Source organism: Mercenaria mercenaria, unplaced genomic scaffold (assembly GCF_021730395.1).
Source record: "Mercenaria mercenaria strain notata unplaced genomic scaffold, MADL_Memer_1 contig_1101, whole genome shotgun sequence".
In the NCBI taxonomy this organism is placed as follows: Eukaryota; Metazoa; Mollusca; class Bivalvia; order Venerida; family Veneridae; genus Mercenaria; species Mercenaria mercenaria.
In genome coordinates this window covers 31000-58916 of record NW_026459076.1, presented here as the reverse complement: position 1 = coordinate 58916, position 27917 = coordinate 31000, and the positions used below count along the sequence as shown (strand labels likewise).

Here is a 27917-nt window from a genome sequence, read left to right as displayed (position 1 = left end):
CCATTAATTACTCTGTATACTGTGAAATCATTAATTTTCCTTGGGAATTAATTTACACGAGTTTGAACCTGAATCAATTCATTAAAATTAATTACCAACTTCACTTTCTCATAAAATCTATCTCTTTTGAAAGTTGAAATCCACCAGTAATAAACATTTTGTCCCATTTAACCACAAAAATTCATTCTAAGAAAATCGATTGACTTTACAGTGTTTAATAAACCTACTATAAATCGAAGGACGGACGTTCTGGCCTAGGATCTTTTGGCCTAGGATGTTTTGGCCAAGAAATTTTTTGAGGTAGGATGTTTTGGCCAAAAAAAATTTATTTTCATAACATGCAAAAAATGTTCTGAGTATTAATATGTTATCATATGTTACAGTATAATTGATCATTTTTTAAGAAAAATAATTGTGAATAAAATTTGTTTTCATAACTCTTCCGATTTGTTGTAAATGGCAAATATTTTCATATACACACACACATACACAGTGTGTATATATATATATATATATATATATATATATATATATATATATATATATATATATATATATATATATATATGTATACATATAAAAAGATTATAAAGAAGTAAAAATAAAATACCATGAGTATGTTTTGTTATCAGTTTAATTTATTCACTTACACTATAACAAAGAGCTATAAAAGTAAATGTTTTTTCATACTTCTTTGACTATAACATTCTTTATAATAATCTCCAGACCATATTTTGCATGATATGAAACCACAATTTATTTTTGGCCAAAACGTCCTACCCCCAAAAAATGCCTGGCCAAAACATCCTAGGCCGAAAGATCCTAGGCCGAAACGTCCGGGCCAAAACGTCAGCTGGCCAAAACGTCCTACATTCCTATAAATCAGAGTGTCTTGAAATTTTATAGCAATATTAAAACTGCAAGTTGAATTAAGTATCAGTTGACTCTGTTACAAAAACGTCATGACAAAGTTACTTTTTCTAGTTATCTGCTGAAATAAATAAAACACAAGATGTGGATATACCTCGAAAACTAAGTTCTTCAAACATTTTTAGTTTTAGTTGCACCAAAGTAGGTATGCAGCATAATTAAGTTCAGCCAACCTTGAAGTTGACCCCATATACATCCAAACTTTGGTTATTTCTCTTAGCTATCTATATGCTGTGTCAAATTTCAGATTATCAATTCAAACTAAAACAAGAGCTCGTTGAACACGAAATGCCCCCCTTGATGCATTCAGTAATTGCACAAGGAACAGAAATTATATGCTCACTGTAAACAAAAGTTCATTCTGGTTTAATCTGACCTTGACCTTTAACCTATTAACCTAACAAGAGATTACAGAGTGATCTTGGCGCCATCCACTGAGCCATTTTTTAATGTTCCAAATTTCAAGACTTGTTCAAGGTCAAAATCAAGGTCAAATTTCATTTCGGTACAAAACAATGTGTATGTGGTCCAAATTTGAAAGCTGTAGCTTGAGAAATGTGAAAGTAGGTCACAAGGTCAAAATCAAGGTCAAATTTTATTTCGGAACACAAAACTATGCAAGTGGTCCAAATTTGAAGCCTGTACCTTCAGAAATGTGAAAGTAGGTCACTAGGTCAAAATCAAGATCAAAGTTCATTTCAGTACACAAAACTATGCACGTGGTTCAAATTTGAAGGCTGTAGCTTGAGAAATGTGAAAGTAGGTCACTAGGTCAAAATCAAGGTCAAATTTTATTTTGGAACAAAAAACTATGCATGTGGTCCAAATTTGAAGCCTGTACCTTCAAAAATGTGAAAGTAGGTCACTAGGTCAATAACAAGGTCAAAGTTTTTTTCGGTACACAAACCTATGCATGTGGTCCAAATTTGAAGGCTGTAGCTACAGAAATGTGAAAGTAGGTCACTAGGTCAAGATCAAGGTCAACTCATGTCAAGGTTCATCTTGCCACTCAAAACTATACATGTGGTCCAAATTTGAATGATGTAAGTTATTGACATGAAGATTCTAAGTTTTTCCCTATATAAGTCTATATGAACTATATGACCCCTGGGGCTGGGCCATATTTGACCCTAGAGGGATAATTTGAACAAACTTGGTAGAGAACCACTAAATGATGCTACATAACAAAATATCAAAGCCATAGTCTTTGTGGTTTGGACAAGAAGATTTTCAAAGTTTTTCCCTATATAAGTCTATGTAAACCATGTGACCCCCAGGGCGGAGCCATATTTGACCCTAGGGGAATAATTTGAATAATCTTAGTAGAGGACCACTCGATGATGTCATATACAAAATATCAAAGCCCTAGGCCCTGTGGTTTTGGACAAGAGGTTTTTCAAAGTTTTTTCCTATATAAGTCTATATAAACCATGTGACCCCCAGGGTGGGGCCATATTTGACCCCAGGGAAATAATCTGAATACTCTTGGTAGAGGACCACTAGATTATGCTACATACCAAATATCAAAGCCCTAGGCCCTATGGTTTTGGACAAGAAGATCAGAAACCGTTTAACTGTTCCTGGCCAATGTGACCTTGACCTTTGACCTAATGACCTCAAAATCAATAGGGGTCATCTGCTGGTCATGGCCAACCTAACTATTAATTTTCCTGACATTAGGCCCAAGCGTTCTTGAGTTATTGCCTGGAAACCATTTTACTGTTCCTGGTCACTGTGACCTTGACCTTTGACGTACTGACCTCAAAATCAATAGGGGTCATCTGCTGGTCATGACCAACCTCCCTATTAATTTTCGTGACCCTAGGCCTAAGCGTTCTTGAGTTATCATCCGGAAACCGTTTTACTGTTAAGGGTCACTGTGACCTTGACCTTTAACATACTGACCTCAAAATCAATAGGGGTCATCTGCTGGCCATTACCAACCCCACTGTCAACTTTCATGATCCTAGGCCCAAGTGTCTTTAGTTATCATCCGGAAACCGTTTTACTATTCAGAGTCACTGTGACCTTGACCTTTGACATACAGACCTCAAAATCAATACGGGTCATCTGATGGTGATGACCAACCTCCCTATCAACTTTCATGATCCTAGGCCCAAGCGTTCTTGAGTTATCATCCGGAAACGGATTGGTCTTCATTCCGACCGACCGACAGACCTACCGACCGACATCTGCAAAACAATATACCCCTCCTTCTTCGAAGGGGGGCATAATTAATGAGCATAAACTGTCTTCTTTTTACTATTTTCAGAAACAGTTACCTTGACCTTGATTCACATATTCCAATTTAAGCCTTTGTCTTTCTTTGGGCTATCTATATGGTCAATTTCAATATCTCGACCCAAAAATAAATAATTGAATGGGAACGAAAACTCAATGCTACCCATCTATCCGCCTGTCTGCCCAACGACATTGTCAATCTACGGTAATAACCAGGTTTTTAGTAAAAGTATAAATGAGCCATGCCATGAGAAAACCAACATAGTGGGTTTGCGACCAGCATGGATCCAGACCAGCCTGCGCATCCGCGCAGTCTGGTCAGGATCCATGCTGTTCGCTTTCAAAGCATATAGTAATTAGAGAAACTGTAAGTGAACAGCATGGATCCTGACCAGACTGCGCGGATGCACAGGCTGGTCTGGATCCATGCTGGTCGCAAACCCACTATGTTGGTTTTCTCGTGGCGCAGCTCAGATAATGTATGCTCTGTTCCCTCTTCTTAACCCTAAACTTCAGTTATAAAAGACAGATATACATAATAAAACACTGCAAATACTGTAGTTTTTATTCATACAGGACTTATTTCAACTTAAGATACCCACTTGACATTATTTTTCATTTTTACAGCACCATTTGGTTCAACATGACTGGACTGATAAACATGGCTAGATCAATTTCTTTATCATCAGTGGACAACATGCAAAAAATTGCTTACAAAATTCTTCTAACCTATAACAACCTGTTTAATATTTATACAAAACGAGCTAGAGCGATTTCTGGACAAATGCAAATAAATAAACAAAGGTTAAACAAACTAGAACAGGATTTAGACAGTTTGGTGGAGGAATTGTATCAAAAATATGAGACATCAGACCCGGATATGAAACCAGTAGTGAAAATATTACTTGAAAAAGCTTTAGATGAGAGGGAAAAACTCAGTCGGAAGAAAGCTACAGAGTACAGTATTCTGGAATGTAGTGCACTGATGGGAACAAACTGTGACACTGATGACGACTGTTATGGAAAAGGCTGTTTGTTACAGTGCAAGACGTCTGGATATCTCTGGTGGCAGGAAAGTGTGTGCAGATGAAATGAAAAGCATGAAGAGTATAAGGAAATATCTGGCTGAAATATTGTTAAACTTCATCGATCTATTCAACATTGTTGACAAACACAATGTTTTTCACTAGTTGAACGAATACTCCACACTAAAGAATGTTTTTATAACTTGTTGTTAATAAATATGTCCATTTAAAAGTACTGTTATTTTAAAATAAAAAAAGAACAACATAATTTTCAAAAAAGATCTTGTTTCTACTTTATGTAAGTAGTTCTGCACGATCGGATCGAAATTTTTTCTACAATGCAGAATTTGATAAAACTCTTTATTTTTCAAAACTTCAGAATATACTTAGAAAACACAGCAGATAAAAAAATAAGGTAATGTACTCAATTTTTTGCTAGACTGATTTGGACCTCAGGCAATTTTTCATAATGGGAAAATCATAACTTTCATAACATTTTCCCAAATAGAAATTTTTTCTACAATGTAGATTGTAATGAAACTTCTCACAGTTGTAAATAAACATATGGCCTCCAATGTGGTGAAATAAAATGTATAGGTCTTTGTGCTTATTTTTGATATATTTGACCATGACTGTCAGATATTTTAATATCATATTTTAACTTTAGATAGTAGCAGTGCCATTGTATAAACAAGAGGGCCATCATGGCCCTATATCGCTCACCTGTTATCATTGCATTTGAGGACAAGAAGGTCCTCAGTAAAATATCAAAGTCCAAAGGACAGGAACAACAAAGAGAAGAAATTTAACCAAAAAGAAAAAAAATTCTTACAAGGTATAGATATGTCAAAATACACCTAAAAATTGGAGGTACCATCCATGTTTTACCACAGAAAAGTGGTCTCGGTTTTTCCCTAAGGCCAATAATAAAAAAGTTACTAAAAATAAGCTATTTATAGTAACGTAAAAGGGAAGTAATTAAAAAAATAAATATTGTAAGTGAACAAAAGAAGGATCTGCCAAATAAATCTGTTGACATAAATGAAATTTCAGATCAGTATCTTCATTAGTTATGGAGATATACCAATTTTAATTTGAAATAAAGGGAGGTAATTTGACATAAAACCAGTCCATAGTTATCTACCCTGATTGTCTCTGTCCAACTAATAACAATAATGAAATTTCAAATAAGTCCTATAAGTACTTACTGATATAAATCCATTTTGATTACAATCAGGGGAGGTAATCAGATATAAAATAACTCTGGAACCTACGATTGGATCTGATTTGTCATGGAATCCAAGATTTCTTGTTGTTGAAGATATTTTGGAAGTTTGTATCAAATAAAACCATAAATGAAGTCTCTATATGGCTGCAAAAGCCAAAATAGCCAATTTTGGACCTTTAAGGGACCATAACTCTGGAACCCATGATGGAATCTGGCCAGTTGAAGAAAGGAAGCAAGATCTCAAGGTGATACAAGTTGTGTGCAAGTTTGGTTAAAATCAAATCATAAATGAAGCTGCTATTGTGCAGACAAGGTCAAAATAGCTAATTTTGGCCCTTTAAGGGGCCATAACTCTGGAACCCATAATGGAATCTCGCCAGTTCAAAAAAGGAACCGAGATTTTATGGTGATACAAGTTGTGTGCAAGTTTGGTAAAAATCAAATCATAAATAAAGCTGCTATTGTGCAGACAAGGTCAAAATAGCTAATTTTGGCCCTTTCAGGGGCCATAACTCTGGAACCCATAATGGGATCTGGCCAGTTCAAGAAAGGAACTGTGACCTTATGGTGATACAAGTTGTGTGCAAGTTTGGTTAAAATAAAATCATAAATGAAACCACTATCGTGCAGACAAGAAATTGTTGACGCACGGACGCACGCACGGACGACGGACGAAGGGTGATCACAAAAGCTCACCTTGTCACTATGTGACAGGTGAGCTAAAAATAATTACTCACAGGTTGCCTTTAATTCATAAAATGATTTTCATTTCCGTATGCCGAATCCAGGCTTTATTCTACGTTTTCCGTATAAATGATGTTACACTAGAACTTCTGGTTTATCCAATGTGCAGAACTACCTTAAGAAACCTTTGAGCTTGCCCATGACAACCTGACTTGGAAAAGTAATTTTGCCTCCATGCCATTTTCCTATACACTGCAATATCCCTTCCTAATTGAAGTCAGTGAGCTGAAAACTCAAAGAAAGCCAAGTATGTACCAAGTTTAGTTGCAACATCAAACTAGAAGATGCTTTTGTAAAAATGTGCATGTCTCCCCCAATGCAAAGTTGTATAGGCAAGAAGTCAATAGGAGTCAGGAGCGAAAGTCAAAGAGACACTGATGGTTGGCTGCAATAGGGATCACCTACTTGGCATGTCCAGTCATCCTGCTAAGTTTCAACATTCTCGGCCTAGTGGTTCTCAAGTTACTGTTCAGGCTCCTGTGACCTTGACCTTTGATCAAGTGACCCAAAAATAAATAGGGGTCATCTACTCTGCATGTCCAATCATCCTATTAAGTTTCAACATTCTAGGTCAAGTGGTTCTCAAGTTACTGTCCGGAAATGATTTTACATGACCTGGCCCCTGTGACCTTTACCTTTAATAGACTGACCCAAAAATCAATAGGGGTCATCTACTCAGCATGTTCAATCATCCTATGAAGTTTCAACATTCTGGGTCAAGTGGTTCTCAAGTTATTGATCGTAATGGTTTTCCATGTTCAGGCCCCTGTGACCTTGACCTTTAACAGAGTGACCCCAAAAGGGATAGGGGTCATCTACTCTGTATGTTCAATCATCCTATGAAGTTTCAACATTATGGATCAAATGGTTCTAAAGTTATTGATTGGAAATGGTTTTCAATGTTCAGGCCCTTGTGACCTTGACCTTTAACAGAGTGGCCCCAAAAACAAAGGGGGTCATTTACTCCACGTGACTAATCATCCTATGAAGTTTCAACATTCTGGGTCAAGTGGTTCTCAAGTTATTGATCTGAAATGGTTTTCAATGTTCAGGCCCCCATGACCTTGACCTTTAACAGAGTGACTCCAAAATCAATAGGGATCATCTACTCTGCATGACCAATCATCCTATGAAGTTCAACATTCTGGGTCAAGTGGTACTCAAGTTATTGATCGGAAATGGTTTTCAATGTTCAGGCTCCTGTGACCTTGACCTTTAATGGAGTGACCCCAAAAACAATAAGGGTCATCTACTCTGCATGACCAATCATCCTATGAAGTTTCAACATTCTCGATCAAGTGGTTCTAAAGTTATTGATCGGAAATGGTTTTCAATGTTCAGGCCCCTGTGACCTTGACCTTTAACAGAGTGGCCCCAAAAAGAAAAGGGGTCATTTACTCCGCGTGACTAATCATGCTATGAAGTTTCAACATTCTGGGTCAAGTGGTTCTCAAGTTATTGATCTGAAATGGTTTTCAATGTTCAGGCCCCCATGACCTTGACCTTTAACAGAGTGACCCCAAAATCAATAGGGATCATCTACTCTGCATGACCAATCATCCTATGAAGTTCAACATTCTGGGTCAAGTGGTACTCAAGTTACTGATCAGAAATGGTTTTCAATGTTCGGCTCCTGTGACCTTGACCTTTAACGGAGTGACCCCAAAAACAATAGGTGTCATCTACTCTGCATGACCAATCATCCTATGAAGTTTCAACATTCTGGGTCAGGTGGTTCTGAAGTTAGTGACTGGAAATGGTTTTCAATGTTCAGACCCCTGTGACCTTGACAGGTCAGTAGGTCACATTCATGGTCACTGAAAGTCAGTTTAAAGATTGGTGTGCAAAACTGTATATGTCATCCAAATTTCAAGGCTGTATCTTAAACAAGAGGGTCATGATGACCTTGGATCGCTCACCTGAGTAATATGAGCTACATGTTTCAAATGTCAAACTGATGCTAAAATATTAAGAAAGTCAGTAGGTCACATTCACGGTCAATGAAATTCAGTTTTACAATCGGTGTGCAAAACTGTGTATGTCATCCAAATTTAAAGGCTGTATCTTAAAAAACAAGAAAGTAGGTCAGCAGGTCAAGGTCACAGTCAAGTGACATCATATTACTTGGGGTCATCAAGTAATTATAATTAAACAGTCTTGGAAATAGGATCAGATAAGTTTTTTAAGTATTTTTCCTACACAACTCACATAATAACTAAGTGACCCCGGGGCGGGGCCTCTTTTAACCCCAGGGGCATAATTTGAACAATTTTGGTAGAGGACTACTAGGCAATGCATCATACCAAATATCAAAAGCCTAGGTCGTACGGTTTTAGACAAGAAGATTTTTAAAGTTTTCCCTATACAAGTCTATATAAACCATGTGACCCCTAGAGCGGGGCCATATTTGACCCTAGGGGGATAATTTGAATTATCTTGGTAGAGGACCACTAGATGATGCTACACAACAGATATCAAAGCCCTAGGCCCTGTGGTTTTTGACAAGAAGATTTTTAAAGATTTTCCTTTCGGTTGCCATGGCAACCACAGTTCTGCTTGGAATTCAATTCTTTGAATAATTTTGGAAGGGGGCCAACCAAGGATCATTCCTGTGAAGTTTGGTGTAATTCTGCCAAGTGGTTTTCAAGAAGATTTTTTTAGAAAGTGTTGACGGACACACGACGGACACTGAGCGGTCACAAAAGCTTACCATGAGCCTTTGGCTCAGGTGAGCTAAAAACAAGAATGTAGGTGGTCAAGGTCACAATCAAGTGACCCCTAATCACTTGGGGTCATCAGGTAATTATAACAAGAGGACCATGATGGCCCTATATCGCTCACCTGAGTTAAGTTGCTTGCTTGAACAAATTTCTTTGCTAAAGCTTCAAAAACAAGAAAGTAGGTCAGTAGGTCATATTCATGGTCACTGAAAGTCAATTCTAAGATTAGTGTGCAAAACTGTACATGTCATCCAAATTTCAAGGCTGTATCTTAAACAAGAGGGTCATGATGACCCTGGGTCGCTCACCTGAGTAACAGGAGCTACATGTTTTAAATGTCAAACTGATAATAAAATATTAAGAAAGTCAGTAGGCCACATTCATGGTCAATGAAATTCAGTTTTACGATTGGTGTGCAAAACTGTGTATGTCGCTGTACCTTAAAAAACAGGAAAGTAGGTCATTGGTCAAGGTCACAGTCAAGTGACATCATATTACTTGGGATCATCAGGTAATTATAATTAAACAGTCTTGGAAATAGGATCAGATGATTTTTTAAGTATTTTTTCCTATACAACCCCAGGGCAGGGCCTCTTTTAATCCTAGGGGCATAATTTGAACAATATTGGTAGAGGACTGCTAGACAATGCATCATACCAAATATCAAAAGCCTAGGTCATATGGTTTCAGACAAGAAGATTTTTAAAGTTTTTTCCTATATGTCTATATAAAACTTGGGACCCCCCAGGGTAGGGCCTCTTTTCATCCTAGGGGTACAATTTGAACAATTTTGGTTAAGGACCATAAGACAATGCTACAAACCAAATATCAAAGTTCTAAGTGTTGTGGTTTCAGAGAAGAATATTTTTAAACTTTTTTTTCTATATTTCCTATAAAAGTCTATGTAAAGCTTGGGACCCCCGGAGCAGGGCCATATTTGAACCTAGGGGGATAATTTGAACAATCTTGGTAGAGGACCACTAGATGATGCTACATACTAAACATCAAAGCCCAAGTTGAGCAGTCGTATGGTTTTGTACAAGATTTTCAAAATTTTCCCTATATAAGTCTATATAAACCATGCGACCCCCAGGGCAGGGCCACATTTGACCCTAGGGGGATACTTTGAACAATCTTGGTAGAGGACCACTGGATGATGCTACATACCAAATATCAAAGCCCTAGGCTGTGTGGTTTCGTACAAGAAGATTTTCAAAGTTTTCCCTATATAAGTCTATATAAACGATGTGACTGCCGGTGCAGGGCCATATTTGACCCTAGGGGGATAATTTGAACAATTTTGGTAGAGACCCACTAGATGATGCTACATACCAAATATCAAAGCCCTAGGCCGTGTGGTTTTGGACAAGAAGATTTTTAAAGTTTTTCCTTTTGGTTGCCACTACAACCAGAGTTCTGCATGGAATTAAATTCTTTGAACAATTTTGAAAGAGTGAGCGAGTGAGTTGGGTTTTACGGCGAATCTACACAAAATGGTCATATATCCCCGAGAGGACCACCCAAGGATTATTCCTGTAAAGTTTGGTGTAATTCTGCCCAGTGGTTTTCTAGAAGAAGATTTTTTTGGAAAATGTTGACGGACAGACAATGGACAACCCTTATCATTTTGGGTCATCAGGTAATTAAACAGTCTAGGAAATATGATCTGATAATTTTTGAAGTATTTTTTCCTATACAGTCGACATTGTATTAAGAGACCACCCAAGGGACTACTAAGAAGTGGTCTTTTAATGGAATGGTCTCTTAATGAATTTCAGTCAGATGAAAAGGAAAGTTATTTTTTAACTGTTAATGTGACTGTACATTGTCGACTGTATAACTAATGTATCAAGTGACCCCTGTGGTGGGACCTCTTTTCACCCCAGGGGCATAATTGGAACAAAGTTGTTAGAGATCCACTAGATGATGCTACATACCAAATATCAAAGCCCTAGGTCTTGTAGTTTTGGACAAGAAGATTTTTAATTTTTTCCTTTTGGTTGCCATGGCAACCAGAGTTCTGCATGGAATTAAATTCTTTGAACACTTTTCAAAGAGGACCACCCAAGGATTATTCCTGTGAAGTTTGGTGTAATTCTGCCCAGTGGTTTTCAAGAAGATTTTTTTAGAAAATGTTGACGGACGCACAACGGACATTGAGCGGTATATAACAAGTGACCCCCAAGGTGGGGCCACTTTTTACCCAAAGAGCATAATTTGCTCAATTTTGTTAGAGATCCACTAGGCAATGCTACACACCATATATCAAAAGTCTAGGCCTTGAACTTTCAGCCAAGAAGGTTTTTCTCCCTATATAAGTCTACGTTAAACTTGGGACCTCCAGGGCAGGGCCTCTTTTCACTCAATGGGCATAATTTGAAAATTTTGGTAGAGGAACACTAGGCCAGGCAACATACCAAATATTTAAAGCCTATGTATTGCAGTTTCAGGCAAACATTTTTTTAAAGTTTTTTCCTGTATATTAAGCCTATGCAAAACTTGAGACCCCCAGTGCAGGGCCTCTTTTCACCCCAGGGTTATAATTTGAACAATTTTGGTACAGGACCACAAAGCAATGGTACATACACGATATCAAAGGCCTAGGTCTTATGGTTTTAGACAAGAAGATTTTCAAGTTTTTTCCTATACAAGTCTATGTAAAACTTGTGACCCCCGGGGTGGGCCCTCTTTTCACCCAAGGGGCACAATTTGAACAATCTTCATGGAGGACCATTAGATGATGACACATGCCAAATGTCAAGGCTCAAAACCTTACTGTTTTGGACAAGAAGACTTTTAAAGATTTTCCTTTCGGTTGCCATGGCAACCAGAGTTCTGCATGGAATTAAATTCTTTTAACAACTTTGAAAGGGGGCCAACCAAAGATCATTCCTGTGAAGTTTGGTGCTGCCATGTGGTTTTCAAGATTTAAAAAAAAAAAAAATGTTGACAGACGGACAACACAGTCATGATGCACGACTGACGGTGGACATTGAGCGGTAGCAAAAGCTCACCATGAGCCTCTGGCTCAGGTGTGGTAAAAACTGTACTTCCCTAAGGTAGTACACATTTCTACCAAATTTTACATATTTCTACCAAATTTTTTAAACTTTAAAACAGAGCTATGGAAGGACAACACCAAACCTAGTTTCCTCACCTTCTGTATAGGTTTAAAGGTTTTGAACTGATGTCATGCTATACTTTAATCTGCAGAACAACAAACTGAACAACAAGACATGTGTGACTGGTGCAAACTGAGGTCAACTCATGCAAATCAAGAATGACGGTATGCACAAACTGGATCTGATCTGCTTCTTTACAAAATACTGAGAAATCATTAATATTCGCGGGGGACTAATTTTCGTGGATTTTGTGGTTGTGTCAATCCACAAAATTTAATCCCAACAAACAAGTAAAATTCCCATTCATTTAATGTTAAAAAGTTGAAATCCACGAATTATCCCCAAGAAATTGCCGTTTTGACCAAAACCACAAAATTTCAAGTCTAAAAAGTTAAATGATTTTACAGTACTATGTGAGTAATTAACAGTGTAGATCCTGGATACATGGGGATTTCAACACAATTTCATGTTTTGAATTTTGGCATGTATTCATTTTCTCATACAACTGGACCCTAGATATTCTCTTTTTTTTTTTTGGAAATGGGATTATCAATGTTATTGATAAATACGAAAACAGACGTTTATCTGCCTTTAATCAACATGTATTTCATGTATTCAATATTGCTGCTTTTGTGATTTTAGACAAAAGACTTTCATATCTCCAATGGAACACATGTGCCAGACATTCAGTCCATAAAAGGTAACAAGAGTGCCAGAATGTCACAATATACGCCCGTCACAGCAAATTTCTTTACACTAGCACCTGTATTTGCAAATGGAATTTTAATTTTCTAGTTGTTTACAATGTTTTTTTTTTAGAAATTATTGTAATTCTTTTATTTTTCTAAGTCCACAAAAAAAATCCTTACCAGGTAGAGATACCTTAAAATACACCCAAAATTTGAAAGTAACATCAATGTTGTACCACAGAAAAGTGGTCTTGGTTTTTCAGTAGGGTCAATTATAAAAAAGTTACAATGTAAGTTATTTATAGACACAACTAAGGGAAGTTAATCTTTAAAGAGAGAGAGAGAAAAAAAAAAATAAAAAAAAAAAATAAAAAAAAATTACAAGTCCATACAAAAATCCTTACCAGGTAGAGATAGCTCAAAATACACCTCAGAATTGGATGTAACATGCATGTTGTACTACAGAAAAGTGGTCTCGATTTTTCCCTACGACTTGTAATGAAAAAGTTACAATATAAGCTATTTATAGTAACAGCAAAGGGAAGTAATTCAAAAGAAGGGACCAGTGCATGACACTCCGTCTCATGATGGTGTACAATTGTGCCAAGTTACATCAAAATCCCTCCATGCATGAAGAAGAAATGCTCCGGACAAAGTCATTCTTGTATCTGACCTTTGACCTTTAAGTGTGACCTTGACCTTAGACCGAGGGACCTGGTTCTTGCGCATGACACTCCGTCTCATGCTTGTGAACATTTGTGCCAAGTTGTATCAAAATCCCTCAATGCATGAAGAAGAAATGCTCCGGACAAAGATTTCATTCTTGTATCCTTGACCTCTAAGTGTGACCTTGACCTTACCCCTAGGGACCTGGTTCTTGTGCAAGACACTCCGTCTCATGATGGTGAACAATTTTGCCAAGCTACATCAAAGTCCTTTCATGCATGAAGAAGATATGCTCCGGACAAAGTTTTCATTCTTGTATCCTTTGACCTCTAAGTGTGACCTTGACCTTAGACCTAGGGACCTGGTTCTTGCGCATGACACTCCCTCTCATTAGGGTGAACAACTGTGCCAAGCTACATCAAAATCATTCCATGCATGAAGAAGATATGCTCCGGACAAAGTCATTCTTGAATTTTTCATTCTTGTATCCTTTGACCTCTAAGTGTGACCTTGACCTTAGACCTAGGGACCTGGTTTTTGTGCATGACACTCCGTCTCATGATGATGAACAATTGTGCCAACTTTCATCAAAATCCCTCCATGCATGAAGAAGATATGCTCCGGACAAAGTCATTCTTGAATTTGACCTTTGACCTCTAAGTGTGACCTTGACCTTAGACCTAGGGACCTGGTTCTTGCGCATGACACTCCGTCTCATGATGGTGAACAATTGTGCCAAGTTTCTTCAAAATCCCTCCATGCATGTAGAAGATATGCTCCGGACAAGGTCTGTGGATGCCGCCCGCCCGCCCATCCGCCCGCCAGGGGCGTTCCCATAATACGTCCCGTTTTTCAAACGGGCGTATAAAAAGGAAACTGTGCTTCCTAACATTGTACAATTAAAGAAGTTCATATATAAATCAAACTGCTACTTCTACCATATCATTGTTCAGTATGAAACCTTCAGATGATTAAAAGCAGCTGTTTCACAACTGTTAACATGATTTGACAGTGAGTTTCCTGGTGCCCTTAACAACAGTTGCTTACATTTCTGGTAACATTTCTGTACCATAACATTATCTGTTAATGATAACACTATCTGTTGATGACAGACTGTGCTATAACATAATCTGTTTACAACAGACTGTACTATAACACTATCTGTTGATGACAGACTGTACTATAACATTATCTGTTGATGAAAGACTGTACTATAACATTATCTGTTGATGATAGACTGTACTATAACACTATTTGTTGATGATAGACTGTACTATAACATCTGTTGATGACAGACTGTACTATAACATCTGTTGATGACAGACTGTACTATAACACTATCTGTTGATGACAGACTGTGCTATAACATTATCTGTTGATGAAAGACTGTACTATAACACTATCTGTTAATGATAGACTGTGCTATAACATTGTCTGTTGATGATAAACTGTGCTATAACACTATCTGTTGATGACAGACTGTACTATAACATTGTCTGTTGATGATAAACTGTGCTATAACATTATCTGTTGATGAAAGACTGTACTATAACACTATCTGTTGATGATAGACTGTGCTATAACACTATCTGTTGATGACAGACTGTACTATAACACTATCTGTTGATGACAGACTGTACTATAACTGTTGATGACAGACTGTACTATAACATTGTCTGTTGATGATAAACTGTGCTATAACACTATCTGTTGATGAAAGACTGTACTATAACACTATCTGTTGATGATAGACTGTGCTATAACATTGTCTGTTAATGATAAACTGTGCTATAACACTATCTGTTGATGACAGACTGTACTATAACATTGTCTGTTAATGATAAACTGTGCTATAACACTATCTGTTGATGAAAGACTGTACTATAACACTATCTGTTGATGACAGACTGTGCTATAACATTGTCTGTTAATGATAAACTGTGCTATAACACTATCTGTTGATGACAGACTGTACTATAACATTGTCTGTTAATGATAGACTGTGCTATAACATTGTCTGTTAATGATAAACTGTGCTATAACACTATCTGTTGATGACAGACTGTACTATAACACTATCTGTTGATGAAAGACTGTGCTATAACACTATCTGCTGATGACAGACTGTACTATAACATTGTCTGTTAATGATAGACTGTGCTATAACACTATCTGTTGATGACAGACTGTACTATAACACTATCTGTTGATGATAAACTGTGCTATAACACTATCTGTTGATGATAGACTGTACTATAACATTGTCTGTTGATGAAAGACTGTACTATAACACTATCTGTTGATGATAGACTGTACTATAACATTGTCTGTTGATGACAGACTGTACTATAACATTGTCTGTTGATGACAGACTGTACTATAACATTATCTGTTGATGACAGACTGTCCTATAACATTATCTGTTGATGACAGACTGTACTATAACATTGTCTGTTGATGACAGACTGTTCTATAACATTGTCTGTTGATGAAAGACTGTCCTATAACATTATCTGTTGATGACAGACTGTGCTATAACACTGTCTGTTGATGACAGACTGTACTATAACATTATCTGTTGATGACAGACTGTTCTATAACATTGTCTGTTGATGAAAGACTGTCCTTTAACATTATCTGTTGATGACAGACTGTGCTATAACATTGTCTGTTGATGATAGACTGTCCTATAACATTATCTGTTGATGAAAGACTGTGCTATAACATTATCTGTTGATGATAGACTGTACTATAACATTATCTGTTGATGATAGACTGTACTATAACATTTTGGTTGATGATAGACTGTACTATAACATTATCTGTTGATGATAGACTGTACTATACTCCGTATCGACAAATTTTATCACGTGACCTGAAACAGGTAAACAGAGAGTTTCCCAGCCAGTGTGTTTATATACATACCGCATGTACACATTGCAAAGATTATCTAGTATTATCTTGAAATCATGGTGTTTTACTGCTGTGTTCCCAATTGTAAATCTTCAGGATTTGATGAAAATGTATCAATGCATAAATTTCCAAATGATGAAAGGCAAATTAAGGTAAGAAAGCTATTTCATATTTTTTATTTATAAAAATAGTTCAGTGTTCAAAATATTAAGATAGAAATGTTGCTTGTTTAAAGAACATACAGAATTCATCAAAAAAAAAAATCCCAGCTGCTGTTACAAGGAAAAGTGAAGTATTGTTAAGAGTACCTTCTGATAAATAGTGTTTTCTTTTTAATTTTAGGTGTGGAAAGACAGGATACGTAGGTCAGGGTCATCGGCTACAAAGGATGACTTTAGAGTAACAGCCAGCACCAGAGTCTGTTCAAAACATTTCCAATCTGTAGACTATGTTTGCCCAGATGCAGCAAAGAAACGTTTAAAGTGTGATGCAGTTCCATCTGTTTTCACATGGATTCACACACCAAAGCGGAAGTCACCGAGAAAGAGAAAGTTTGAGGACAGCGATGAGACAGACACTGCATCAGAAGGCGAGGAGAGAGTGCATCAGGAAGTACAGGCTAATATAGTCATGCCGTGTACTCATAGATTCTCAATGAATAACATCGTACATTCCAATCCTAAGCTGAATTTGTTACGTTTTTATACAGGCTTTGCAACTATTGCAGTTTTCAATACCGTTTTAGAACTGATTGTGCCAAAGAAGGACCGAAGTTCAATAACATACTGGGATCGACGCAAAAGTAGTTCATACACATCTGGAGCTGAATATTTTGAAAGTGACTATGAAATGTCAGAAAGTGAAAGCAGTGATGAAGAAGATTTTGATGCATCTCAAGCATCCAGGACTTACAAACTTTCTTTGGAGGATGAATTCTTACTGACTGTAATGAAACTTAGACTGGGGTTATTTAACAAGGACTTGGCAAACCGTTTTCAAATTTCGTTATCAATGGTGTCAAGAATTTTCAATACATGGATAAATTTAATCTACATAAGACTAGGTTCTATGAAAGTTTTTCCTCATCGTGATATAATATCAAAACATATGACACATGATTTTAAAAAGCAGTATCCAAATGTAATGCTAATTATTGATTGCACTGAGTTAAAAATACAAATGCCTTCTTCGTTAGTACGAAAGTCACAAACGTATTCTGACTACAAGTCGGCAAACACATATAAAGGCCTCGTTGGAGTAGACAGTCGTGGAGGAATAATGTTTGTGTCACATTTATACACTGGTGGAATTTCAGACAAAGTAATTTGTCAACGCAGTGGTCTCTTTGATTTGTTAAAACAAAAAATAGAGACTGGCGAATTAAAACGTGGAGACGGAATCATGGCAGATAAAGGATTTACAATTGCAAACGAATTGAACGAGATAGGTCTCTGTCTAAACATTCCTCCGTTCCTTGGAAAAAGAAAACGATTGTCTGCTGCAAATGTACAGGATACACATGTAATAGCTCATCATCGGATACATGTTGAAAGGGCCATAGGAAAAGTTAGAAACTTCCATATATTTGACAGAAGATTACCTATTAAATCTGCTGGTGTTGTAAACCAAATATGGACTGATTGTTGCCTTTTGTCAAATTTCCAGGACCCTCTTATTGCAAAAACTTCAACTGACGATGACTAAAGTACTCACTTAAACGTCCGTCTGCTTGTTTTTAAGATAAGGCACTGCTGAGTTGATGTAAAATTGAGCAAGCTTTGGGAAAATTCTTGCCCACACGTTTTTGTCATAAAATATACGTTCTACAAATAGTCCTTTGTTCGTGAAAACAACAAAGTCGCACCAATTTACACCGGCTATTGCCATCTGTCCAGTCACTTGGTAGAAGTAACTATGTGACCTTTTTAAATGCAGCTCCTCGTCCCTTATTTCAAGACAGAAGTCTGTATTTCTTCCTGCTTCCGCGGGTGTAGTATTTCTATATTTATATGGGCACTTAATTTCCAACAGCCCGAAGTGATCATAAGATGACCTGTCTAAAACTTTGCCGTCTGGGGAAGCTCCAAGATAAGGACAGCTTGGATTTATTACGAGTCCTGTGCGAAATACTGACACATTATGTTTACAGTTGTTTTTCATTTTTTTAGTGTACAATTTTCGTGCAGTATCTTCTTTATCTCTGCCATGTGAAATTGATTTTACACTTGATAAATCTTTGCATGTAAATAAATTTTTGACAAAAGCTTCACTTGGTTCACTTTTTCTATTTATAACGTCGCCAAACTTTGATGCTGTAAGTCTATTTTTACGCATCTCATGCCATAGTTTATTCTGAGACTGATCGATAGTGATTTGTTCAATCTCCTCAGACCTGGCTTTAGTTACGTCCAGTGATTGCAAGAATGTTTTGCTTGTTTCATCAAGTTGAGTTAAGTCTATGTTAAGACTTGAATTTGGTACAGGTATATCAGGGAAGCGAAGGTTGTCTTGCAAAACAATATCAACTTTGCTGGGAATGTACGCTGAAAATTCAGACTTAGAGCTGTGATAGTCTTGGAGTTGATAGCTGAGTGGGGAACCAGTAGGAACTTCTCCAAATAATGTGTCAGTTGAGTGTGTTGTTGAGTGGTCTTTAGTTAAATACACTATAGGAATGTTACTGTTGCGTGCTCCAACTATTTCTTGTATAGTAGCTACCTCCTCTTTTGATGGTGCCAAAGTTCCTTTACTTTTTTTTGCACGCCCGTCATACAAATAACATTTCACAGGTTCCCTTTTACGTAGCTGTCTGTCAGTTGCTGCTTTGGCAAAGGTGAGCTTCATTACTGGTTCTGGTTCAATTTTGTCCCCACGTGGCTTATGCCATATTTGGCTCACTTCTGTACATGACATATCTGCTGGGATCTCTGTCATTCTCTTGCTACTCCAGTGATTTACATTGTATAACAATGCAATTATATGGTTGCAAACTCCTCCGGTTCTGAAAGCATAAATGAAATCATATAATTAGAATTTATTTGATAATATTCATTATTCTTTTAGTGACATTTGTTTGAAAACTTCAGTATAGTTTTAATGGAATACAAGACAAAATAATTCACACACAAAAATCAAATTAAGTTTCAATCATTTAAAAAAGTACATAATTTTCACTCACCCAGCAATACAGCTGCATTGTCCATCAAGAACGTTTGATTCTTTTAAACATATCTCTGCCGATAATATATGTGGCAATTCATTTTTCTTCTGACTTCGCCAACATTTTGCTTTGACAAGAAATTTACTGTCTGTTTTACAAACAAAAGCATCATGTACATAACTTTCAATAAAAAAATTGTATCCTTTTTCAAATGCCCTGTTTTTTCCTCTTACTTTTATATAATCAGCAATTTGTAAAATAGTAAATTTTGGAATTTCATTTAATTTTTTACTCCAATTCAAAGAACTACTAGAGGCCATTTCTGTAATTTTCTGTAGAATATTGTAAAGACTGAGATTAATTAGGATTCTGTGTAGGTTGAGGGTCTAATTGTTTATTTATTAGCAAGTGATAAGAAATAGATTAACTGTTGTTATTAATCTGACATGGTTGTAAACTCATTGTAGAGGCATTCTCTCTGCTGTGTAGTGAGAATGTTTACCTGTTTCAGATCACGTGATAGGGCTGTCGATACGGAGTATAACATTATCTGTTGATGACAGACTGTACTATAACATTATCGGTTGATGAAAGACTGTCCTATAACATTATCTGTTGATGATAGACTGTACTATAACAGTATCTGTTGATGACAGACTGTACTATAACATTATCTGTTGATGACAAACTGTCCTATAACATTATCTATTGATGACTGGCTGTGCAATTATATCATCTTCTTACTGCCTCTTCTCGGTCAAATATTTTTTATGATGGATTAATCAGATGTTTAAATTGATTTAATTTCATCATTTTTAGGTCACACATTCTTCGGCTTTGTCAATCTTCTTCGGCCAGTCCAATTCAACTGCCTGAAAGTAAAATAATTTTTTGTTATCATGGTACCTTGGCTGGACAGTAAATATTTAAAGGAGTATTTAGCTTTGGACACAGTTTGTTTGTCAAGTACTCTACTAACTTCTTTTTTGATTTTCTGACTGATACTCGTGGCAACAGGTTTTCACATCATGCAATACATCTGTACATACAGAACAAAATAAAAAAGGCTATTTTTGTCTATGTTGTATATATAGATAATATAATAATTACCGAAGAAGAAAATTGTGTTTTATACAGTTTGATTACATTATGCTGGCCATCTGTGACAAGAGCAATGTCCAAATCGTGTAACATTCCCAGACGATAAAGGATACTTGTTTGCTTCAGTGAAAGATCACAGTATCTTGCAACAAGTGAATACAAGATGCAATATGTTCACGATAATTGGGCAAAGTGTAAGTCACCACTGAAAATGTACAATCTGCAGTTCAACAAGTAAATGATATTTTGGTCTTGCGCAAAAAACAAATTTTCCCTTTATTTTGTATCTTTTTTAAAGAAATTCATTCAAATAAAATCCCTCTCAAACATACATAAAATACAGGTGGATGTGACCAATGATATAAACCTACTGACATGACTTTTGCAAAGTATCCTAATAAATAACTAAAAAATAGCATTCAAAAGTGAGTAAACCATTGCAACACTTCTGAAATAATGAAGAAAATCAACAGTCTTCTTCCATTTGACCAATATTTGATACTTGAGCATTTTTCAGTGTCATATACACAACACAAATATATACACTTTATGCCAAACTTGCTGGAAATAAACATGATGAAATTTTCAACCAAACATTGGGCAAGTAGTTTGAATGGTTTCAACCAATGATAAAAATTTTGATTATACAGCACCATAAAGTCACAATATTTATTCTGGAACACTTTACTTAGAGACACACAGATTTGTTATGTATCCTTATATGAAGTGGTGTACATTTTCGTGTTTTTGACAGAAATCCTTTTCCTTTTTGTATATCCAAAGGGATGCATTATGTTATACCCCCAGTGTACGTGAATCTGTCTGTCCGTCCATTAGCAATTTCGTGTCCGCTCTGTAACTCTTAAAGGATAAAGAAACTTGACACAAATGTTCATCACACCAGGATGATGTGCAGAGCACATGCTCTGGATGGCTGGCTTCAAGGTCACACTTAGGGATCAAAGGTCATTTGAGTGTGTTTCGTGTCCGTTCTGTAACTCTTGACCCCTTAAAGGATTTCAAAGAAACTTAACAGAAATGTTCACCACATTGAGATGACATGCAGAGCACATGTTTTTTGATGGCTAGCTTCAAGGTCAAGGTCACACTTTGGGGTCAATAGTCATATGAGTGTGTTTCGTGTCTGCTCTGTAACTCTTGAACTGCTTGAAGGATTGTAAAGAAATTTGACATAAATGTTTATCACATCCGGACGACGTGCAGAGCCATGTTCTGGGTGTCTCGCTTCAAGGTCAAGTTCACACTCAAGAGGTCAAAGGTCAGCGTTCTGTAACTCTTGAATCCCTTGAAGGATTTTAAAGAAACTTGACATAAATGTTCTCCAAATCAACAAGTGTGCAGTGTGCATGTTCTGGATGGCTAGCTACATGGTCAAGGTCACACATATGGGTCAAACCTTCGGGCGTATATGTCAGAATAATTTGTATGTTTGATATATTGATAATGTAACACATTAAGCACAGATAGTGCTTGACTCCGTTTCCATGCTATCATTGCTATAATTATTGTTGAATTGTGATTATTAATAGAATTTGGATCATTTGTGGCTGATTTGGCTTCATTATGTGGATGGCTGGGTCCCAGCTTCACACATTATGTCATATACAAAAGTTAATTGAATGCTATGGACGATAGCAAATATAGGCTGAGCATCGGGAAGCTGAGACAGAGACCCAGAGTTTGGTAATCTGCTGAGATAGTAGGAGAGTTCCAGCTTATAGACGGTTCAGCTGTATTGGCTAAGTACAGCCAAGGCATCAGGGATATACCTGATGGTAGTTGAATGCTACATGTGATAGCATATAGGCGCTAAGCATCCAGGAGTCAAGCATCTATGCGATAGGACTCGTATGTTGTTGATTCAAAGACATTGTCTGATGGGAACTTCAACAAAAAGACTAGTCAAGTATAGAGTCTCCAGTTTATAGGAGTTTGAGCTGATCATTTTTAACTGAAGATTGTTAGTTTGAAACATTTAGTGATTTGCCTGATCCCTGAAATTGTCTAGCTCATAATAAGAAATCATTTAAGAATCACTGGTACATAAATCATCTAGGCAAGGTAGCCAGAAGAAAATTCTATGTATGAGATATCTGGTCTCACCAGCAAGGACATTCTACATCGTTTCTCATGACAAGAGCTATTTGTTAAAAACGTATGCCTCCAATGACAGGTTGTCCTATTTTCAGTTCCATGGTTATTATGACCTTGACCTTTGACCTACTAACCCCCAAAACCATAGGGGTTACACTTCAGAATATGCTACCAAATTTGAAGATATTGGGTCAAGCGTTTCTCAAATTATTAAATGGAAACTGTTTTCAAGCTTCAGGACCCTGTGACCTTGATCTTTGACCTATTAACCCCCAAAACAAAAGGGACTGATCATCTACTTCATATGCCCAATCACGCTACCAAGTTTGAATGTTCTGGGTCAAGTGGTTCTCAAAGTTTTTGCTTGGGGGACATAAAAATAGTTTGATTGCTTTTAACATTACAGTGCTTAAATCAACTTTGACAACCGTCACAGCAAGTGGAATTTGACAAAATTTATCTGATATATATAATTTCTATAACCATAGGACAACCTTTTGGTTTATTTCCTGTAGATAAGTTTGTTTTAAACCCAAGTAAAGTAATAAGAGCTTGAGGAAACATGGGCAACAGCTCGACTTTCCAGTTACCATACTCGACCTGTATTTTATACTGAAACATGTTAAATTATTATGTGGACACTTAGATACGTCTTTCAATTTTTGCAATTTTGATCAATTTCAAGGGCAATAACTCTGAAGGTACAACTCCAATCTGGCTCAGAAACTGACATATATTTGATACCGACACATCTTTTGTACAAATATGAAAACTGTAGTTATTAAACTTTCACAACTTTGATTAATTCACAAGGGCATTTACTCTGTCCAAACTGGCTGGTTATCAAATCTGATCTAGATGTTCAAAGAGGTAAACATAATATATAAATCTGGTTCAGTTTAAAGTTGATTACATTTGCACACCCACTCATCAACCCTCTTACAATATCACAATAATCACGCTAGGTCTATCCCTATTCCAACTCACTGTATAATACATTCCATTTTTAGAAAACATGTGTATAAAATTGAACAAATCTTGAAGCATGCTGCTTCCACATATTTTCAAAATATATATCCATCTTAAACTTACGACATGTTACCATAAGGGAATTTTTTTTTAAATACTGGCCTACAGTAAGTATCTATTTTTCAAGAAACAAAGCTGAAATTGCCTAATCACAGTCATACCAAAACAGTAACAAAACAAGAGCTGTCCGTAAGACAGCGCGCTCGACTTTTCTCAGTGCTTGACCCTGAATTAGAGCTTTGCCAGTAAAAAAAATTTTAAGTTAAAAAGGGGCATAATTCTGTCAAAATTCAAATGAGAGTTATGGGAATTGTATCTCTTGGTGCAGACTTTGATTGTATATAACTATTTTGAGTTTCAAGTCAATAGCTTTGATAGTAACAGAGATATTTGACTTTAATCCAGATTTTTAAAAAAGTTAAAAAGGGGCATAATTCTGTCAAAATTCAAATCAGAGTTAAGGGGATTGTTTCTTGTGGTGTAGACTTCGATGGTAAATAAGTATTTTAAGTTTCAAGTCAATAGCTTTGATAGTAACAGAGATATCTGACTTTATCAAAAACTTTAACCAAAAATTCTAAGTTAAAAAGGGGCATAATTCTTTCAAAATTCAAACCAGAGTTATGGAGATTGTTTCAAGTCAATAGCTTTGATAGTAACAGAGTTATTTGACTTTATCAAAAACTTTAACCAACGGTGACGCCGATGTCGGGGCGAGTGCAATAGCTCTACTTTCTTCGAAAAGTCGAGCTAAAAATGAATTTTTTTAAACATAAATTTAAAATGCTCTGTAAACTCTAATGATGCCTTCAAAATACCTAATGAATTTATTATCTAGAAAAAGAAAATCAATGAGTAACACAAAACCCTTGGGGGATTAGTTGTACCTTTTTTAACCTACAGATCTGGGCTTTTCATATAATCAGCTAAATTCTTCAGTCAGACATTGCTAAATACAATGTCAAACCTTCCAGTGAATTCATAGCTACACATTAATTATAGTATGATCATCAATTAAAAAAAACCACATGACTTACACATGTATATAGTAAGATCAAGGCCAATGTACATTAAGTAACAGATGTGTTCATTCTATACGCATAAAATACAGAGTAATAATTTTGGAAGCAAAATAAAATATAGCAGGAGCTGTCACTAATGGTGACAAATGCCCCCGCAGTGCCTTGACCTTTGACCTGGTGACCTTGACTTTTGACCTGGTGACCCCAAAGTCAATAGGGTTCGTGTACTCAATAAGTACTATTAGCATGTGAAGTTTGAAAGTCCTGGGTGCAGTGGTTCGCGAGTAAAGTGCCTTCATGCGAAAAGTTAACACTGGCCCCTGTGACCCTGACCTTTGACCTGGTGACCCCAAAGTCAGTAGGGGTCGTGTACTCAGTAAGTACTATCAGCCTGTGAAGTTTGAAGGTCCTGGGTGCAGTGGTTCGTGAATAAAGTGCCTTCATGCAAAAAGTTAACATTGGCCACTGTGACCTTGACCTTTGACCTGGTGAGCCCAAAGTCAGTAGGGGTTGTGTACTCAATATGTACTATCAGCATCTTAAGTTTGAACGTTTTGGGTGCAGTGGTTCGCAAGTAAAGTGTCTTCATGCAAAAAGTAAACATTGGCCCCTTTGACCTTGACCTTTGACTTGGTGACCCCGAAGTCAGTAGGGGTCGTGTACTCAATAAGTACTATCAGCGTGTGAAGTTTGAAGGTCCTGGGTGCAGTGGTTCGCGAGTAAAGTGCCTTCATGCAAAAAGTTAACGCTGTGACGAACGAACTAACGAACAAACTAACGAATGGACAGACAGTTGAAAACTAATATGCCTCCCTTCTGGGGCATAGAAATAAAATAATATCAGAGATCAACTGAAAGCAAAGAATGCAGCAAAAAAATAATACTCTGTCTGATTTAGTCTGTTTCTGAGAAGTGTTGAAATGTGTACCAGTAACTTGGCCATCCTCGCTTAAACTGACATAAATGGAAAACTATTTACTCAATGAATACAAAGGACATAAACTCATAGTAAGTCCTACTGGCTTCATCTGCCGTAACATTGCAGTTACTACTGTAATACTGATATCACTTGTGTTATATTGACAGTACTGGTATAACATTACTAGTCTAACACGGACCTACTGGTTTAATACTGGTATAACTTGTATAATATTGAAGCTGCTGAAAGTAATGGTGTAACACTAAAAGTTACTGGGGTAACACTGAAGTTACTGGTATAACACTGAAGTTACTGGTGTAACAATGAAGTTACTGGGGTAACACTGAACTTACTGGTGAAACACTGAAGTTACTGGTGTAACACTGAAGTTACTGGGGTAACAATGAAGTTATAGGTGTAACACTGAAGTTCCTGGTGTAACACTGAAGTTACTGGTGTAACACTGAGCTTACTGGTGTAACACTGAACTTACTGGTGTAACACTGAAGTTACTGGGGTAACAATGAAGATACCGGTGTAACACTGAAGTTCCTGGTATAACACTGAAGTTACTGGTGTAATACTGAAGTTACTGGTGTAACACTGAACGAACTGGTGTAATACTGCAGTTACTGGTGTAACACTGAAGTTACTGGTGTAACACTGAAGTTACTGATGTAACACTGAAGTTACTGGGGTAACACTGAAGTTACTGGTGTAACACTGAACTTACTGGTGTAACACTGAAGTTACTGGGGTAACACTGAAGTCACTGGGGGTAACAATGAAGTTACTGGTGTAACACTGAAGTTCCTTGTATAACACTGAAGTTACTGCTGTAACACTGAAGTAACTGGCGTAACACTGAAGTTACTGGTGTAACACTGTAAGTACGGGTGTAACACTGAAAGAACTGGTGTAATACTGCAGTTACTGGTGTAACACTGAAAGAACTGGTATAACACTGAAGTTACTGCTGTAACACTGAAGTAACTGGCATAACACTGAAGTTACTGGTGTAACACTGAAAATACTGGTGTAACACTGAAAGAACTGGTGTAATACTGCAGTTACTGGTGTAACACTGAAAGAACTGGGGTAACAATGAAGTTATTGGGGTAACACTGAAGTCACTGGGGGTAACAATGAAGTTACTGGTGTAACACTGAAGTTCCTTGTATAACACTGAAGTTACTGCTGTAACACTGAAGTAACTGGCGTAACACTGAAGTTACTGGTGTAACACTGAAAGTACTGGTGTAACACTGAAAGAACTGGTGTAATACTGCAGTTACTGGTGTAACACTGAAAGAACTGGTGTAACACTGAAGTTACTGGTGTAACACTGAAAGAACTGGTGTAACACTGAAGTTACTGGGGTAACACTGAAATTACTAGTATAACTCTTTAGTTACTCTTGTAACACTGAAGTTACTGGTGTAACACTAAAAGTACTGGTGTAACACTGAAAAAACTGGTGTAATACTGCAGTTACTGGTGAAACACTGAAGTTACTAGTATAACTCTGAAGTTACTCTTGTAACACTGAAGTTACTGGTGTAACACTGAAGGTACTGGTATAACACTAAAGTTACTGGTATGACACTGAAGTTATTGGTGTAAAACTAAAATTACCAGTGTAACACTGAAGTTACTTGGTGTAACACTGAAGTTACTGGTGTAACACTGAAGTTATGGGTATAACACTGAAGTTACTGGTGTAACACTGAAAGTACTGGTGTAACACTGAATTTACTAGTGTAACACTGAAAGTACTGGTGTAATACTGAAGTTACTAGTGTAACACTGAAAGTACTGGTGTAATACTGAAGTTACTGGTGTAACACTAATGTTACTAGTATAAATCTGAAGTTACTGCTGTAACACGGAAGTTACTGGTGTAACACTGAAGTTACTGGTGTAACACCGAAGTTACTGGTGTAACACTGGTTACTAGTAGGTATACTGTGAAATCATTCGATTTCATGGGCATGAAAATTCTTAAAAACAGCATTTTTGTGAGGATATGAACTCAAAGATTTAAACTACCAGTAAAGAAAAGAACACAAATGGTAATTTTACTTGTTTAATGGGATTCAATTATGTAGACTGACACACTATAATTTTTATTTTAAAAGTCCCCTGCGAATATTAATGATTTCATAGTAACAGGAAAGAGAATACTGTATCAGAAGATGCATTTAGTTTGTCTATTCGTACTTTAAGACCACAAAATATTAATGTTAAGGTAGTTCTGCACAATAATCATTGAGATCAATTTTTTTCTACAATG

At 36.7% G+C, this 27917-nt stretch overlaps 3 protein-coding genes across 3 annotated transcripts in view; 1 reads left to right on the top strand and 2 right to left on the bottom strand.

The window, feature by feature from the left end:
- The first annotated feature begins 16249 nt into the window (after positions 1-16249).
- Positions 16250-18228, top strand: LOC123543289 (uncharacterized). Its single transcript, XM_053532313.1, has 2 exons — positions 16250-16430; positions 16621-18228. The coding sequence occupies exons 1-2, from the start codon at positions 16335-16337 to the stop codon at positions 17980-17982; spliced, it is 1458 nt and encodes a 485-aa protein (XP_053388288.1). The 5' UTR covers positions 16250-16334; the 3' UTR covers positions 17983-18228.
- On the bottom strand, positions 17992-19577 carry LOC123543288 (uncharacterized). The gene is made up of 2 exons (XM_045329365.2): positions 19457-19577; positions 17992-19279 (listed from the first exon to the last, which is right to left on the bottom strand). The coding sequence occupies exon 2, from the start codon at positions 19210-19212 to the stop codon at positions 17992-17994; it is 1221 nt and encodes a 406-aa protein (XP_045185300.2). The 5' UTR covers positions 19213-19279; positions 19457-19577.
- Positions 19578-20144: 567 nt separating this feature from the next.
- Positions 20145-27917, bottom strand: part of LOC128551455 (tRNA pseudouridine synthase Pus10-like) — a 29703-nt gene continuing 21930 nt past the window's right edge. Inside the window, exon 13 of the mRNA XM_053532314.1 lies at positions 20145-20310. Within this exon, the coding sequence (XP_053388289.1) occupies positions 20254-20310 (57 nt within the window). The 3' untranslated portion in view covers positions 20145-20253. The remainder of the gene's footprint in view (positions 20311-27917) is intronic.